Here is a 19,475-nt window from a genome sequence, read left to right as displayed (position 1 = left end):
ATCACACGTACGAGTTGGCTTCATCAGCCGTACGGGTGATCACTCACTCGTGTCTTCTCATTTAGGTTGTAATTGTGACTTAGCTCAGCATCAACCGTGCGTATGAGCCTGTCAGCCGTACTAGTGAGGCTTCACTCGTACGTCTAACTAAGTCTAACATAGTCAAACATCTAAATCTCGTTCATGCAGTTCCTGTAATCACATACAAACACGGATAGGATAATAACGAGCAATCATGGTGGCCTGTAAATTGTTGTACCTGCAATGGACGTGGGTAGATGTCTAGGGACTTGCATAAAATGCATCAACAGAAGGTGTGAGTTGTAAGGAAACGAAGGAGGTGAATTTATAATAAAATCTCCGACAGAACAATTAAAATGGACGATCGCATTTAAAGCGGATCCTAATTCCCTTGATTACCGGAGAGTCAAATCTTATTAAGAAGATTTTCTTCAAATCCCTTGAAATCTGGGAATCAATCATATCTACGTCAAATGATAAGATGAATCTACACTTACTCATTTCACTCTTCTATGTTAGCTTCATTCGTACTCTTCATATAAATGGATTGTTTATCCAAATTATTCGTTGATGATAAAACTGTAATTTTCAGCCCGTATGCATCATGAAAACATACTTATTATCATTCACGACCTTTCCACTCAAATTTTGGGACGAAATTTCTTTAACGGGTAGGTACTGTGACAACCCGGAAATTTCCAACCAAATTTAAACTTTAATCTTTATATGTTTCCGATACGATAAGCAATATTTGTTAAGTTAAATTTCAAGAATTTTAAACTATGTTCATACATTCATTCAACCTCGACCAAGTTCCAACGATTCACGAACCATTAAACGAATATGATTATATATGTATATGTGTATATATATTATAACTTGAAACGTAAACAAAATATTAGATTAAATACTTTATATGATTGTATCTGTTTCAAAATGTTTATCAATGGAATTAGAAGATAAGATCAAATGATTGAATTATCAGATATATTGAATTATGATTACAAGTCTCTGTTGAAAGGCCCACGTTGATTTGAGAAATCTTTCCATTTTAACAATATTCGGAAAATGGTAAAGTGATTTATAAATAAGAAGAAATTGTCAATCATTGAGAACTAGACAAAGGATAGTGGAAGATTGAATCTCATAAAGACTCGATTGATCTATTTAGTTTCAAACGTACAAAAACGTTTTCAGTTTAAAAAGAACTTTATTATTAAAACGTATATAACTTTTATAAATATCTAGGACCACTTTTGACAACTCATTACTTAACTAGTATGATAAAGATAACGATATTTATATTTTATTTTATTAAATATATATAACGATTTAAATTAATATTATATATATTTATACGCGTATTATACGTACATAGTTTTATACTTTTACTATACTTAAACTTTACCTTTACTTTATTTTTACTTTACTTTAACTTTAATAATTCACTTTAATAATTCATACTTTAATAATTCACTTTAATAATTCATACTTTAATAATTCACTTTAATAATTCATACTTTAATAATTCACTTTAATAATTCATACTTTAATAATTCACTTTAATAATTTAAAAATCTATTATAAATAGAATTCAATAGGTTTCATTATTTCATAGAAACTTGAAAATATTTTTCTCTAAACTCTCTCAATCGATTTACATATATATATTTACTCCGTATTATTTCAAGATATTATTAGTATACATAAAATATTACGACGGAGTGCTGTCCCAGTGGTTTCGAAATTGTTTTTCGAGTAGGATAGGATTAAGGAAATTATGGGTTATAGCTATGGAGGTGATTGAGTATAGTTCATGGGTATGCTCGTGAGGTCAATATAGTGTTTATCATTTCCGTGGCGTCTTCGTACCTTTCCTGCAATATTGAATCTCAATATTGATACGTGAGTACTCATAATTTAACTTTTACATACTAATAGTGTATCCCTGACTAGTGCTCGAGTATTTAGGATTATGCATGCTTGTACTTTTGATATTGCCCTTAGACAGGTTAGGTTGAATCTTGAATTAGTTACACTTGCGGTTGAGATAAGGTATAATATATGCATGTCCTTGGAAAGCTAGCGAAAAATTAAGAACTTTTCCTTTAGATATCGAATGGTTTCGATGAACGGATTAGAAGTTATAATCAATTGAATTTTCGATATTTTTATTAAAAATGATTATTATTATCGTCGTTTTTATCGTCGTTCTAGTTTTATCTTATTATTATGATTATTATTATCTTTATCAATAAAAGGGGATTTATCATTAAAAATTGTTATTTTGTTTTATTATTACTATCATTATTATCGTTAAAGTTATAATTAGTATTATTATTATTATCCAATTATTATTATTATTATTATTATTATTATTATTATTATTATTATTATTATTATTAGTATTAGTATTATTATTATTATTATCATTATTAATATATATATATATCATTATTTAAAAATGGTTATTGTTATTGTTATTATTATTATTACTATATTATCATTAAGATAATTATTAGTATTATCGTTAATAATGTTATAGTAACTATCATTATTAATATTAGTGTAATTAAAACAAATATTTGTAACACCTAATTATTTTGATTACTATTATTATCATTATTATGAACACGATATAAAAGACGATTAAAAGCTATTAAACGAAACGATTAGGAAATAATGAGTAAGAGTATCATGATGAAATTAAAATATTATAAGATATTGATTTAGATAAAATTATCGTTCTTATTATTTTTATCATTACTATTATTATTAAAAGTATCGTTAGTATTAAAACTATCATTTTAACAAAAATTATCATTTTAAAAGAAATGTCATTGTTACTATAAAATATCATTATTATTATTATTATTTTAAATAGAATTATTATTTTAAAGATAATATTAAAAATTATCGTAAATATTAAAGTTATCATAATTAGAATTATCGTTTTATCATAATGTCATATTAGTAATTATAAATATTGATATTTTTATAATAATAATTATTATTACAAAATAATACAACTTTTACTTACTATCATTATAGATATTATTTTATCAAATAAATATGTGATACAAACATATTTTACTACGTGTAATAACTTACTTTAATAATACCTATCATATTATCTTTATGATATTAAATGAACCCTATAAATTTTATTATTTAATATATATAAAAGTATATTTTATTATATAAATTTAATATAAAATTTTATTTATTAATAAATAAATTATATTATTTACTCTAATAAATCTTTTAAAAATATTTAAAAATATAAAACGACGATATCTAAACTATATATTAATCATGTATAGATTTTTGGAAATTATTTTGAGTCAAATTTACTTTTGTTGACTTTTGCATATTAATCTCGAGCATTAGGATTGTGGTACACTATGACTTGACCTAATTTGTTAGACAAATATTGACCAACACATAAATATATATAATTAATTTAGGTTCGTGAATCCGAGGCCAACATTGCACTTGTTCAATGACGTTATATGTATTTTTACTACGAAATACAGTATGGTGAGTTTCATTTGCCTTTTTACCCTTTATATTTTTGAGCTGAGAATACATGCGCAATTTTTATAAATAATTTACAAAATAGACACAAGTACGTGAAACTACATTCTATGGTTGAATTATCGAAATCGAATATGCCCTTTTTTATTTAGTCTGGTAATCTAAGAATTAGGGAACATACACCCTAATTGATGCGAATCCTAAAGATAGATCTATTGGGCCTAACAAACCCCATCCAAAGTACCGGATGCTTTAGTACTTCGAAATTTATATCATGTCCGAAGAAGGATCCCGGAATGATAGGGGATATTCTTATCTAGTTAATGTCGGTTACCAGGTGTTCACCATATGAATTATTATTTTTGTCTCTATGCATGGGACGTATATTTATGAGAACTGGAAATGAAATTCTTGTGGTCTATTAAAATGATGGAAATAAATGATTATGATAAACTAATGAACTCACCAACCTTTTGGTTGACACTTTAAAGCATGTTTATTCTCAGGTGTTAAAGAAATCTTCCGATGTGCATTTGCTCATTTTAAAGATATTACTTGGAGTCTTTCATAGCATATTTCGAAGAACGTTGCATTCGAGTCATTGAGTTCATCAAAGATTATTATTAAATCAATTTATAGTTGGATAGTGGATATTATGAAATGGTATGCATGCCTGTCAATTTTCGATGTAAAGAAAGTTTGTCTTTTAAAAACGAATGCAATGTTTGTAAAATGTATCATATAGAGGTCAAATACCTCGCAATGTAATCAACTATTGTGAATCGTTTATAATATATATGAACGGGTCCTTTCAAGAAGATCATGATAATCAAGAAAGGCGCGGTTGTACTTATGAAAGGAGAAAAGGTGGGTGCTAATTTATACATTCTGAAAGGCGAGACGGTACAGGAATCGGAAGCATCTGTTGCTTCGAATAGTTCAAGTGATAAAGTTGCTATGACATGGCATCAAAAGCTTGGACACATGTCTGAGCAAGGTATGAAGATTCTTGTTGAAAGAAATCTTATTCCTAGTCTTACAAAGGTATCGCTACCTTTATGTGAGCATTGTGTAATCAGCAAGCAGCATCGCCTGAAGTTTAACACATCAAATTCTAGAAGTAAATTGATTCTAGAATTGGTTCACTCTGATGTGTGGCAAGCACCAGTTCAATCCCTAGGAGGAGCAAAGTAATTTGTATCATTTATTGATGATTATACTAGGAGATGTTGGGTGTACCCAATCAAGAGAAAGGCGGATGTGTTTGAAGTTTTCAAAGTTTACAAAGCGCGGGTTGAACTTGAATCTGGTAAAAAGATCAAGTGTTTAAGGACGGATAATGGAGGAGAATACACTGGTGATGAATTTGATAAGTTCTGCAAATAAGAAGGTATCAAAAGGCAGTTCACGACGGCATACACTCCTCAACAAAATGGAGTGGCAGAGCGGATGAACAGAACCTTGTTAGATAGAACAAGGGCGATGTTGGCAACTGCAATCTTGGGAAAATCATTCTGGGCAGAAGCAGTAAGTACTGCCTGTTACGTGATAAATCGGTCACCATCAACTGCAATTGAGTTGAAATCGCCGATGGAAATGTGGACTGGAAAACCAGTTAATTACTCCGACCTTCATGTATTTGGAAGTCCTGTGTACGTAATGTACAATTCTCAAGAAACGACAAAGTTGGATCCGAAGTCCAGAAAGTGTTTGTTCTTGGGGTATGCTGATGGAGTTAAGGGGTATCGCTTGTGGGAACCCACTGCCCACAAAGTAGTCATCAGCAGAGATGTTGTCTTTACGGAAGACAAAGATCGTGAAGATGTTATCACTTCAAAAGAAACTACACCGATACAGGTTGAAAATGAATTCTATAAAGATTCTTCTGAAGCAGTACCAGAGCACGATGAAAATCAAGTAGTCGTTGATGAAGCTCCAGCGACTCGTATTTCTAATCGGGAAAGGAAACGTCCAGGGTGGCACTTGGATTATATTATGGAAAGCAATGTTGCATATTGTCTTCTAACAGAGGAAGGAGAGCCAACAACTCTTTGCGAGGCACTGAATCATTCAGATGCATCTCAGTGGATGACGGCTAAGCAGGAAGAAATTGAAGCTCTTCATAAAAATAAAACATGGGAACTTGTGCCATTGCCAAAAGGTAGAAAACCTATTGGAAATAAATGGGTGTATAAGATCAAGCGAAATGGTGATGATCAAGTGGAGCGGTATCGTGCAAGACTGGTGGTTAAAGGATATGCTCAGAAAGAAGATACGGACTTTAATGAAATATTTTCTCCTGTAGTTCGACTTACAACAATTCGAGTAGTTCTAGCGATGTGTGCTACATTTGATTTGCATCTAGAGCAGCTAGATGTGAAAACTGCATTTCTTCATGGAAATCTTGAAGAAGAAATTTATATGCTTCAACCAAAAGGTTTTGAACTACAAGGAAAAAAGAACTTGGTTTGCAGGTTAAAGAAATCTCTGTATGGTCTCAAACAGGCGTCGAGATGTTGGTACAAGAGATTTGATTCTTTCATAATGAGCCTTGAATATAACAGATTTGATGCAGACCCTTGTGCATATTTCAAGAGGTTTGGGGACAATGATTTTGTCATTTTGTTGTTATATGTAGACGACATGTTGGTTGCAGGCCCCAACAAAGATCGTATTAATAAGCTGAAGGCTCAATTGGCTAGGGAGTTTGAAATGAAAGACTTGGGTGCCGCAAACAAGATTCTAGGGATGCAAATTCACCGAGACAGAGATAATAGGAAGATTTGGCTTTCTCAAAAGAATTATTTGAAGAAAGTCTTGCAACGCTTCAATATGCAAGATAGTAAGCCAATCTCAACCCCACTTCCTACTAATCTCAAGTTATCCTCCGTTATGTGTCCTAGCAGTGAATACGAGAGGAAGGAGATGTCTCGCGTACCGTATGCATCAGCAGTGGGAAGTTTAATGTTCGCAATGATATGTACAAGACCAGACATTGCACATGTAGTGGGAGTAGTTAGTCGGTACATGGCGAATCCTGGTAAAGAGCATTGGAATACGGTAAAGAGGATCCTTAAATACATCAAGGGAACCTTAGATGTTGCATTATGTTATGGGGAACCGAAATTTATTGTCAAAGGGTATGTTGATTCAGATTATGCAGGTGATATCGATAAAAGTAAATCTACCACTGCATATGTTTTCACACTTTGTGGTGGAATAGTAAGCTGGGTTTTAAAACTGCAGTCAGTTGTGGTGACGTCAACAATAGAGGCAGAATATGTAGCAGCTGCTCAAGCTACTAAAGAGGCAGTATGGTTGAAGATGTTGTTGGAGGAACTCGGACACAAACAAAAGAATATCACTCTATTTTGTGACAACCAGAGTGCCTTGCATCTTGCAAGGAATCCGACATTTCATTCAAAGACAAAGCATATACGAGTTCAGTATCACTTCATTCGTGAGAAAGTGGAAGAAGGAACCGTGGATATGCAGAAAATTCATACTGATAATAATGTAGCTGATTTTCTAATAAAGTCAATCAACCGTGACAAGTTTATTTGGTGCCGTTCCTCATGCGGCCTAGCGGAGACGTAAGTAACATCATTGGCAAGGAAGGATTATCGTGTGAAGACTGATTGAGCTTCAATCAAATCTTCAAGTGGGAGATTGTCAAATATGGATGGTTGATAGTGTCAAACATGGATGGTAGGTGGCAATATAAAGTCAAACAACAATATGGAAATTGATACGTGCATGTTAGGTGCCTACAATTTGTAGAAAAATATGAGTTTTCATACTTTACCAACCCCATATCCATTCAGTATAAATAAGAGGTGAAGCTAATTCATTTCATTATCCAATAATCACTTCTTTCTTCCATGTACTAAAAGAATAAAAGAGAGTTTGTAGTTTAATCTCCTAATTACAAGAGATATAAAGATTAGTACTTATCCTTGTAATTAGAGAGAAGTGTAATTCCTATTATTCTTATTAGTGAAGAGTTTCTTTCCTTGCCCGTGGTTTTTTACCCTATTGGGGGTTTTCCACGTTAAATCTCGGTGTCCTATTATTGTCGTTATTTCAAGTATTACTAGCAGTTTGCTATAATTCGGTGTCGCTTTTCTCAACAAAAGATATGTGTATAGTGATTGTTACAAACATTTAAACGTAGTACTCCGTACTTCATATTATTGTGTTTGGTAAATATATTAGGGGCATTCTTAGGATGTATTTTCACAACCGTCAAAACAACTTAGAATCAACATTGAAAATATAATTTGGTGTTTATTAACCAAATTGGGTAGGGGCATATTTCGGTAATCTCGCCCAGGCATCGGAAATGTTAGATTCAGGCAGAGGCGAGTCTATGTATACTTCATTGGGGTCCCGTGACCCCGCTAGTTACGGAAATTTTTTTACAAACGATGATTAGAAATTTTATAGGACACCACAAAATATAATTGTAGGACCCCATATATTTTTAAGTTTAAAATTTTATTGTATGAGCCACTGAAAGATACTCCCTTCGTCCCAAATTAATAGTCATGTTTTTACTTTTCAAAGTCTTTAGTTATTAACTTTGACTTTTAATAATTTTTTTGTGTTATATAATATTTAATAAAATTTATATGTATATATTAAGTTTTATATGTGCTTTCATTTGGTATAATTTTCATCAAATATTATATAATAAAAAGAAAGTTATTTACAGTCAAACCTAAGAAATAAAAACTTTGAAAAGTCAAAACATGACTATTACTTTGGAATAGATGTAGTACTTAAAAAGTCACTCACTTATGATTTTATAATATACACCAATAATAAACGGGGAGTATACAAACATATAAAGAAAAAATGAACTCTTTTTGTTTTTGTTTTCACATACACGGTAACACAAACACACCTTTACATTTTTGCTCAACACGACAAGATCTAATTACAATTTTGTTCTTCAATTTTTGACAAAACTGAAACTACAATTTTAATCCTTCATTCATATATATATATATATATATATATATATATATATATATATATATATATATATATATATATATATATATATATATATATATATATATATATATATATATATTGTAACGACCTGCCTTTTTTCGTTTACTTTCCGTCTACTTAATTTAAAGTCCGTTATTTAATTATAACATCACCCGTTAAGACGCGTTTTTAAAATATTTCGTTTAGGTAATTCACGCACCCGCTTTTAAACTTGAGGGACTAAACTTGCCAAGAGACCAAAGAGATGACTAGGTCAACTAGTCAAACTCCTCCCTCCTCCATTCATTTCATCCACCACTTTTCACTACTTCCACCTTTATGCTCTCAAACCCTCAAACACAAATTCATCATCCAAATCCGATCTAGCAAGCGTTCTTTAAAACAAACTATATATTTGGAATCCTTGCAACTTCCTCTTCGATTTCATACCAACTTCATCTCGTTTGGGTAACTTTCTAAAAATACTAAATTTCTTGATCTTGATCTTTAAAACTTAAAAGTGTGTTAATTAGTGTCTATGGCTCAAGTCTAACACGATTATGTGAATTATTTGCTTGTTCTTGTCATTTTGATGTAACTAGCTTGAATATGAAAAATGGGTTAGTTTAATCCTTGATTTTGGTTAATGAAATGTTGTTAGATGTTAAAGTTCATGTGTTAATTGTGTTACTAAATTCATAAGCTTCGATTTGGTATGTTGGATGACATGAAAAACTTACATTAACATGATTATTGATTTTGTGATTCTTGGTTACGGTTTGATAGATTTAATATGAACTTTTGATGCATTGAATGCTTTGCAATGTTGTTTGTAAGTGTTTAGTAGTGTTGTATGCATAATTACCTATGAAGCGGCGTATTATATGCGTGTATTAAGTTCCCGAATCATCACTTTCATTTATGAGCTTGAAACATTGAATGGTGAGCGTTAAAGGATCATTCGTTGGGATGGCATTTCTTTTAATTTGGCTCCATAATTGAAAGTTTGTAATGGGAAGATAATTTGTATACGAAAAATGATTCCATGATGTTCTGAGTGAAGTCCACCTCTGATATCATTTTTTTTTTTTTCCTCTTTATAACAGCAGAAAAGTATACTCTCACTATATTCTCTATATTCTCTCTCAACTCGTGTCCCGATGTTCACCTGTAACGTCTGGATTACTTGATTTTATTTCTCTCACCACCAATACACCACCAATACACCACCTGATCTCCACTTTTAATCCACCTTTTTATATAATAGTAAACTAAAAAAAAAAAAAAAAAAAAAACACGATCTCATGATCTCCTCAATCCCTACCATCGTACTGTCTCCTTTCACGCCGGCAACTAGCCGGTACATGCATCTTTCATCTTCCCGACGGCACATCCACAATCCCCACAACACTTTCGCCAATCGTATACAGACATCACCATGTTCTCCGGCTAATTTTGGTACTAATCAGTGGCCAGGTTATGGGGTTGAATACAAGCAAAAGGCTCCAATTCCCTCGCCCTTTCCAGCTGAAGATACAGATGACGGTTGGAGAGTGGTCCAACGAAAACATAACGGTAAGAATATATCTAACCCTAAAATCGATCAGGCAAAAATCTTAATCCAAAAATATGGAAATCCGGGCCTTCGCAAGAACCAATTCCGGCAACAGTGGATCCCTAGATCCGAACCTAAAAACGACAATGGTGGTTATCACTCTAACCATAAAATCCCAGCCACTTCTCCCAACAACATTCCCCTTTCCAATGCCAATATTTCTGTCAATACTGCTGCTAAGGCTAGGGACAACCCCCGAAACCAATCTGTTTCATCGACTAACACCACGTCTAATTACAATAACCAGCAGAATCCAACCCACCTTATCCGATCCAAATCTGGTCTCAATCATCAATCGACAAGGTTAAACTCATCCTACAATCAATTATACAACAACTTCAAAATACGGGAATCAGCCACCAACCTTATCAATCGTTATGGCAAGCCTTTTCCAGATGCGAATAATTCTAAAACAAATCAATTGCCAAAACCGATCGACAAGTCTAGAATTACTTCATACCTCTTCCACAACTTTCCCGAACACTGGTGTTCAACGGACTTATGGGATGTTTTCAAAAAATATGGCAATATCCACGAGGTTTACATCCCCAGGAAGACCTTAAAAAACGGAAGGAAGTTTGGTTTTGTTAGATTCTTAGACGTTCCAGATTACCACAAAGATTCTCTTGCGAGGAGACTAAGTCTCATTGTTGCGGGTGACAATTTACTCAAAGTTTACAAGGCCCGTGATCCCGAAGGAAAGAAACAAGCTCCACAGCCTAACAATGCAAAATCGGGTTCTAGGAACAATGTTAAGGTTGCATTTAACTCACCTGTAGACGAAAGGAATTTCAAAGAAGTGGTCCTAAACAAGCAGGCTACAAACTACGGCATCCCCTCGATTAAGGTAAATTCTAATGATGATCTTATCCAAATACTTGGTCAAGCGGTTATTGCCAAAGTTAAAGATCTTGAATTCCTTGAATATTTTAATGAAATATGTGAAAGTGAAAACCTTGGTGGGTTTACTATCAAATACCTGGGCGGGCATGATCTAATGCTTATATTTGAGGAACCCAACCCGGCCCTAGACTTGATTAACAATTCGGAACACCCATTATGGAAATGGCTTGAAGATATAAACCCATGGGATCCCGAAATTTACAAAACCTCTGGTAGACTTGTCTATGTTAACATATTCGGGGTACCTATTACTTGTTGGTTAGAATCCACATTCATTGACATAGCAAAAAATTGGGGCGAGGTAATTGAAACGTTTAATTGCTCTATAACCAATGAGAACAACCAAGATTTATCGCATGGCTCGGTAATTATCAAAACAAACAATTTCTCACCGATAAACGGCCAAGTTATTATCAACCCCGGTGACGTCAATCAATCTAAGGCTTACATCATTGAAGTTCAAAACTTTTCTATGTTTAACACTTATGGTGATATCGATAATTCGTCGAATTGGGATGATGAAATTCTTTCGGACGATCACATTTCTGACGAAGAGTCCCACTTGGATTGTGAAAATCGAGTTGAAGGAAACGCTGAAAAGACCACCCGTAACAACAACCACGATCCCACGCCTCCTCACCAAACCTCCTCTAATTCCTCTAAACGAATGGATACTCGTCCCTTAATTAATAATGCCGATAACCAATCTCTCCAATCTCCTAGCATATCGAAACCCATCAACCACTTTGACACCACAAACCCTCACACCCATAATCCTTCCAATCCCGAAACTGTTTTAAATAATACTAGCTCTACAAAAGAAACTAGCCCATCGAATGAAACTGATCCAATTGAACCACCTCCTATTCCTGATTTTAATACAGCAAGGCCATATAATACCACCTCATATCAACCAAAACCAAAAACCATCCCTTTGGAGTCCACTGTAATCACGCAGCCCATTACCACCAATACCCCCCCAAGCCCACCAAGAGAGGATACCCTTGCAATCCCGCAGCCCAACACTGTTATTAACGGCCCATCGAATCATGTAAATGATACCCCTGTTACACCTAGCCACATCTCGGGTAAATCTAATATGGACAGCTCACCTCAACACATTCTAACAAATGATTTATGCTCACCAATAGTGACACAAGAACATGCAGATTCTGTTCCCGAAACCCTCCCTCACCATACCACAAACGACACCCCCTGTACTACCCCTTTAAACCCTCAATCCAACTCTCCATTAAATTTTATGCCTGCCCCTAACGCTACACAACAAACAAATTCCGATCCTTTCAACCTCGAACCTTTACTTTATACGGGTAAAGAAATTTCTAAAAAGAGAAAAATTTCTAGCACCATCGCCAAACCTATCATTAAGTCAAAAAACACCTCTCAAAACCCAGATTTTAAAAGACCTAGATCCAATATGCTTTACATCAAACATCTAGCTAGAAGTGGCCAAAAGCTTAGAATCTCTCAACTGGCTAAACGTTGTAAGTCCTCGTCTAACGGTGGTGGTAGCACATCCTACTTCTCGAAGGGATCTCATATGGACATGGTACATAACAAAAAGACTAAAAAGACAGGTTCTACCTCTAGCAAAAGCTTGGATACGTTCGAATTCGGGAAAAGCATCGGGATTCGTCGCAACAACCCATGAATCCACCTCCGTCACATCGATTCTGTAAGTTTTTTCTCATGTGTACGATTTCTCTTAATATTCGGGGTATTGGACAAACGGGTAAAATAAGCTGGCTTAAACGTATTTGCTATAAAGAAAAACCATCAATTCTAGGCCTCCAGGAAACCAAATGCGGCCAAACACGTGACAACACCATTGAATCTTTCTGGGGTAATTCTGATTTTAAATTCGTCCAAAAGGATTCGGATGGTGCTTCCGGAGGTATCCTAACTATTTGGGATACTAATATCTTTTCGTTCAACTATGCTATTGAGGGTGAATTCTTTCTTGCAATTTGTGGCACGTGGGCGGGTCATGACTCTGAAATTGCCTTCATTAATGTTTATGGCCCCCATTCCCATTCAAAAAAACTTAGACTTTGGAGCGAACTCTCATCCCTTACTAACTCCCTTAATATCCCACACATTGTTTTTGGTGACTTCAACGAAGTAAGAAACAAAACAGAACGCATGAACACAGAGTATAATCAAAATTGGGCAGATAATTTTAATAACTTTATAAATAACTCTGGATTAATTGATCTTCCTTTAGGCGGTAAAAGGTTCACAAGGATTTGTGAAAAAACAATGAAGTTTAGTAAACTTGACCGATTCCTCATTTCCGATGGCATCTTCACTATCTGGCCCAACACATCCTCCAAAACTCTTGATCGGGACCTTTCTGACCACTGTCCCATTATCCTAAGAAATAACCTCCTCGATTCTGGCCCTAAGCCAATACGTGTCTTTGACACATGGCTAGATTTAAAAGATGCCGACACCATCATAGAAAAGGCTTGGTTGATCCCAATTAGTGGGAATAGGCCTGACTGCATTTTCCGTAACAAACTAAAAAACGTTAAATTAGAACTTAAAAAACATAGTAATCAACTTGATAACTTAGACTCCCAAATACGTGATCATCTTACTGAATGTAATAATTGGGAACAAACCGCCGAAACTAGACCTTTATCCGAAACTGAAAAACAAAAATGGATCGATGAAAAAATGCATCACATCGTCAAAGAAAAAAAGAAAACAAACATGCTTAAACAAAAATCTAGAATCAAATGGGCGCTTGAGGGTGATGAAAATTCGAAATACTTTCATAACTATATCAAAAGAAGAACAAGTAAAAACAACATCCACGGGCTTTCAATTAATGGTACATGGACTGAAGATCCTAATCTAATAAAACAAGAAGCATACTCCTATTTTAACAACATCTTCCGATCCAAACACTTACGTGACGAATGCCCTTTCGATCATGTTTCACATCTTGAATACATTTCCTCCTTGGACAATCAACTCCTAGAAGCTAAATTTAACGAAAAAGAAATATGGGAAGCCATATGTAATTGCGATAGCTCTAAAGCTCCTGGGCCGGACGGTTTCAACATGAGATTCTTTAAAAAACATTGGGAACTGATTAAAACCGACCTCATTAAATCTCTAGATTGGTTCTGGGAAAACTCAGAAATCTCCAAAGGATGTAATGCATCTTTCTTCACATTAGTCCCGAAAAAACCCAACCCAATCGGATTAAATGAATATCGCCCAATCTGTCTAATAGGTAGCTACTATAAAATTCTCACCAAAATACTCTCCAATCGCCTTGCCATGGTCATTCATAAAATCATTGGTAGTGAACAAACAGCTTTCCTCAAAGGTCGAAATATCCTAGATAGTGTCCTAATTGCAAACGAAATAATTGATGAATTAAAACGTAAAAAACAAAAAGGTTTAATCTTTAAAGTTGACTTCGAAAAGGCATTTGACTGCATTGAGTGGGACTTTCTATTTAAAACCATGCACTTCATGGGTTTTGGTCCAAAATGGATTGGTTTCATTCGGGCATGCCTTTGGTCATCATCTACTTCTGTACTAATCAATGGCTCTCCCACCAAAGAATTTTCCCCTGAAAGAGGAATCCGACAAGGTGACCCCATTTCGCCATTCCTGTTCATCATTGTTGCTGAAGGTCTTAACATACTTGTCAAAAGAGCATTAGCCAATGGTCATTTGCAAGGATTAAAGATCGGACATGACAATCTCAATATTACACACCTCCAATATGCTGATGATACAATCTTCTTCGGCGAATGGAATAAAAGAAACGCCAAATATATCTCCAAACTACTAAAATGTTTTGAAAATATTTCAGGCCTCAAAGTTAACTTCCGTAAAAGCAAACTTTACGGTATAGGTACATCTACGACCGAAACCGAACAAATGGCTTGCTACATGAACTGCTCTGCGGGTCATACCCCGTTCTCCTATCTTGGACTTCCTATTGGTGTACCCACATCTCACGCCTCCTCGTGGCAGCCGATCGTTGAGAAATTCGACAAAAGGCTTTCAGATTGGGCTGCTAAATCTATTTCTTTCGGAGGTCGACTTACGACCATCAAATCAATTCTTAGTAGTATCCCATTATACTACTTCTCCTTATTTCATGCACCATCCGCTATCCTTAAGGTACTTGAATCTAAAAGACGGAAATTCTTCTGGGGAGGATCTTCAAACGATAATAAAATTAATTGGATCAAATGGGACCAAATAATTTTGCCATACGATTGTGGGGGTTTAAACGTGGGGTCCCTCTTTGCTAAAAACATATCATTACTTTGTAAATGGTGGTGGCGTTTTAAAAACGAAGATAATGCATTATGGGTAAAAATAATCAAAAGCATTTATGGGCCGGGGGGAGGGTTGGATACTAACTTTTTATGCAGGAACATTTCAGGTCGCACCATTTGGAAAGAGATTATTAAAGCTGGAAAAGTTGCTGACAATATAGGCACAACCTTCACATCCTCGATTTCAAAGCGCATAGGAAATGGCACATCAATAAGCTTCTGGCATGATATATGGATCGGATCTGAGTGCTTAAAAGATACATTTCATAGACTATTCATGTTGGAATCCCGCAAAGAAGCAACTGTTGCTGATAGAATAATGAACGTTAACTCTACCTCGATCGGTAATTGGGATTGGTCCCGCCCTCCTAGTGGTCGTGCAAAGGACTATCTCACGGAGCTCAACAACCTAATAACATCTGTTATTATTTCAGATCGCCCCGACTCATGGAAATGTTCCCTTGACACATCCGGCATCTACACTTCAGCAGCACTGTCAAATCTGATCAATAAGCTTAAATACGGCACAAACTCTAGAAACCTTTCACTACCTCAAAACAAATTCGTTCCACAAAAGATATTCATTTTCTCATGGAGGGCCGTTCAACAAAAAATCCCGGTTAGAAGCGAACTCGATAAAAAAGGAATTGACCTTCACACCATCTTATGTCCCTTATGTGAGCACCAAATTGAAACCATTGATCACGCGTTGTTAAATTGTCAAAAAGTATCTTCAATATGGATACAATTTCTCGATTGGTGGAATCAAAACAACATAAGTATCTCTAACATCAATGATGCCATCATCTCGGATCAAGGCATATCACATAATTCCATTGGTTCTTCAATATGGCAAGCTGCTAAATGGATTGCGTGCTACATTATTTGGAAACATAGGAACTTAAAGATTTTTTCCGGAAAAATATGGAACCCCGATGTGATAATCTCCGAGATCCAATCTCAAAGCTTTAGCTGGATCTCAAATCGTTCACGGAAGAAAACACCTATCGATTGGCATCAATGGCTACTCAACCCGTCATTTTACGTGTCACCTCCTTCAAACCGCATAGGCGTCGGTTAACATAACTTAATTCAAATCGGGATGGTCTCGTTATTCTATATAGCCTATGTGGGTTAGATTAAATGGGTTGGTTGTGTGTCAACTTTGTAGTCGCTTGATCGGCACGGTTGTCCCCTCCTTCCCCGCTTGTTGTTCTTTTACGCAAGTTCGTCCCTCGTAGTGTTATCTAGTCTACGTCTCCCCCGATCATAAGTTCAGATAATTATTCCATATTTTCTCAGCTGATCCGTTTCGTTTATAGCATTGTATAAAAGCATATAGGGACTTGTATTGTAATATTCCATATAATAATAATATTTTTGCTTTTCAAAAAAAAAAAAAAAAAGGATCATTCGTTGGGAATTCGGTTATTGTAAATGATGTTTTTGTTTGATTAAATGTGTTTATTTGTATTCCTCGTTAAATTACCTTTCCAACGATATAAGATACGTGTTCTAAATGTTTACGGTTCATGATTTATGGTTATTTGAAGTTTGGTTTGTGCATATCACAATTTGCAGCCACCAATTGCTGAAAAAGGGCACTTCGCGATCGCCAAGTTTGGGCTCGCGGTCACCAGATGCTGAAAAAGGCCACTTCGCGGTCGCGAGGTTTGGGCTCGCGGTCGCGAGAGTCTCCCTGACCAAAGTCAATTTTTGATTTTTTGCAATTCTATTCCCGCTTACTCGCAACTCCGTTTAACATGAAATTTGCCAACATGCTTATATATGACTACGTTTTTATGTGTAATGGTCGGAAACCCGACCCGACGCGACCCCGTTGACTTTGACTAAGTTTGACTTTTAGTCAAACTTAACTAAACTCTTATGCAATCGTTCTAACTTGCGTTTATACTTATATCTTGCATGAAACTTGACAATTTGACTCACATGCTATATTAATCGAGTCGTAACGAGCCATAGGAGTAATTGAACAACTTTGACTGACCGTGTTTACCGATATTGATACAACCTATTTGTTTAGGTCAAGACTAGCATTTATTTTTGCACACGTTTACTTTCTGAAGTACCTATTTACCCGTGCACTCAAGGTGAGATCATAGTCCCACTTTTACTCTTTTATACTTACATTTGGGATGAGAAAACATAAACGTTTCGTTTTACAAGTGAACACAAGTACGAAAACAAACATTCTACGTACGAGTTAGAACAAAAATGCCTCAATTCGATTATCATTAGTTACACTTGCTGGGTGTAAGCGAGAACTTATATTGTATGGCCATATGGGTTTGACAAACCCTCATTCGAACGGTTCGCTACCGTTATGCGGATGAAATATATTTTCGAGAATAAGTTTAGGTTCTAACACTATGTGTATGGGGTAACGTTAGTTAAGCCTTGATAATTGGGTGCTCGTGATAACAAATTTTAGAATGGTTTACTATTATTTCAACGTTATAAATCTTGTGGTTCAACTTACATACTCACTTACTAAACCTATGATTTCACCAACGTTTTCGTTGACAGTTTTCTATATGTTTTCTCAGGACCTTGAACGCTATGTGCTACATGCTTCCGCACTCTTTTTGATACTTGCTTGAATGTCGAGTATACATGCATACATGGAGCGTCTTTTGACTTAACTTAAATTGTGTCGCATAGTTTTCAATTGTACTTAAAACATTGTAACATGTTTAGTCGTTGAACTACTTTATAAACCTTGAAACATCCTTACTTTTGAATGAATGCGACATATTTTGGTCAAACGTTGTTTTAAAGACTTATGACCACGTGACGGGACCTAAGTAGACGGCGCCGTCAATGACGATTTTGTCGGGTCGCTACAGATGGTATCTGTGACGCCCCGTACTAAATCATCATGTACGGACCATCAACAACAGGATCATTACAAGGTTAAGTACTATATGCATTTTCAAAACAGAGTTTACATTTATAAATAAAAGTGACGTCATAACATACGTCAATTGTTTTACAAATCAAAAGTATGCTTCGCTAAGTAGAAGCATTAAATAAGTGTACGTGACCATAATGGTCGTTACATAACATAAGTTCATAAGTAAAAAGTTTGAATGCAACATAAGTAGTCATGCGATAACAACTCTAGGCAGCGGGTTCTACAGCACGACTAGTAAGATAGCGGAAGCGACTTCAAGCACCTGAGAAAATACATGCTTAAAAAGGTCAACACAAAGGTTGGTGAGCTATAGTTTATGTATAACAGTAATGTAAGTAGGCCACGAGATTTCAGTGCTACAACGAGCGTTTCAAAAGTATGTAAAAGTATATGCTTAACCGTGGGCACCCGGTAACTAACTTAACGTTTAATGTACCCCCTTAAAGTGCACTTGGCAAGTGCGTATAACCTCGAAGTATTAAACACTCGTTAAATGCTAGCGCTACTAGCCCGAGTGGGGATGTCAAACCCTATGGATCCATATCTAAGATTCGCGTTCACGGTTCAAAAACCAATGATTAAACGTTACCGAGCTAAAGGGAATGTTTCTGCCGTTATATAACCCACACATATATAAAGTTTAAGTACTCGTGCCTAGTATGTAAAACATAAAATCCGCATGTATTCTCAGTTCCCAAAATAAGTTAAAGTAAAAAGGGAATGCTATAACTCACAATGATTAGTAGTAATGGTAAGGTAGTAGTCGGAAAGTGGTGTGCAAGTAACGGTCCAAACGTCCTCAACCTAAGTCAAATAGCACTAAGTCAATAAGTCGTCTCAAAAGGTTTACAAGTACGTAATTAAGGTCATAAGGGTCATCATCAATCATCATTAAACAAAAGGTAACAAGTAAGACTCGTTTATGAAAGTCATTTAAAACAAAGGCTGACTTCGGTCAGTCACCACGGCCTCTACCCTTACTGAATTAAGGTGAGACCAGTGGTCATGGCTCCGTCTATGAGTCCCTTAAGTGTGGTAAAATTTACAGAAGCAAACTCGTCTTGGTTTGACCGTGGCGACGGTCTAAGTGCGAGTAGGTCAGAAATTTCTGCACAACGTTAAAGGACATGGTAAT

General features: G+C 35.3%; 2 protein-coding genes across 2 annotated transcripts in view; one reads left to right on the top strand and one right to left on the bottom strand.

Moving 5' to 3' along the window:
• Window positions 1–19,475, bottom strand: part of LOC139844521 (uncharacterized) — a 62,455-nt gene that overhangs the window by 22,187 nt on the left and 20,793 nt on the right. The gene's annotated exons all lie outside the window — the stretch shown is intronic.
• Window positions 9,861–15,628, top strand: LOC139904648 (uncharacterized). Its single transcript, XM_071886581.1, has 2 exons — window positions 9,861–12,770; window positions 15,502–15,628. Exon 1 carries the CDS (start codon window positions 9,861–9,863, stop codon window positions 12,744–12,746), a length of 2,886 nt encoding a protein of 961 aa, XP_071742682.1. The 3' UTR covers window positions 12,747–12,770; window positions 15,502–15,628.

The sequence above is a fragment of the Rutidosis leptorrhynchoides genome, chromosome 4 (genome assembly GCF_046630445.1).
Source record: "Rutidosis leptorrhynchoides isolate AG116_Rl617_1_P2 chromosome 4, CSIRO_AGI_Rlap_v1, whole genome shotgun sequence".
Classification (NCBI taxonomy): domain Eukaryota; kingdom Viridiplantae; phylum Streptophyta; class Magnoliopsida; order Asterales; family Asteraceae; genus Rutidosis; species Rutidosis leptorrhynchoides.
Note: the sequence above shows the minus strand (reverse complement) of the source record. Positions and strands in the feature narration are given on the sequence as shown.

Bases quoted from the DNA above. Each gene is read 5' to 3' on its own strand.
- LOC139904648 (XM_071886581.1), top strand. From the start codon at position 9,861: ATGATCTCCTCAATCCCTACCATCGTACTGTCTCCTTTCACGCCGGCA.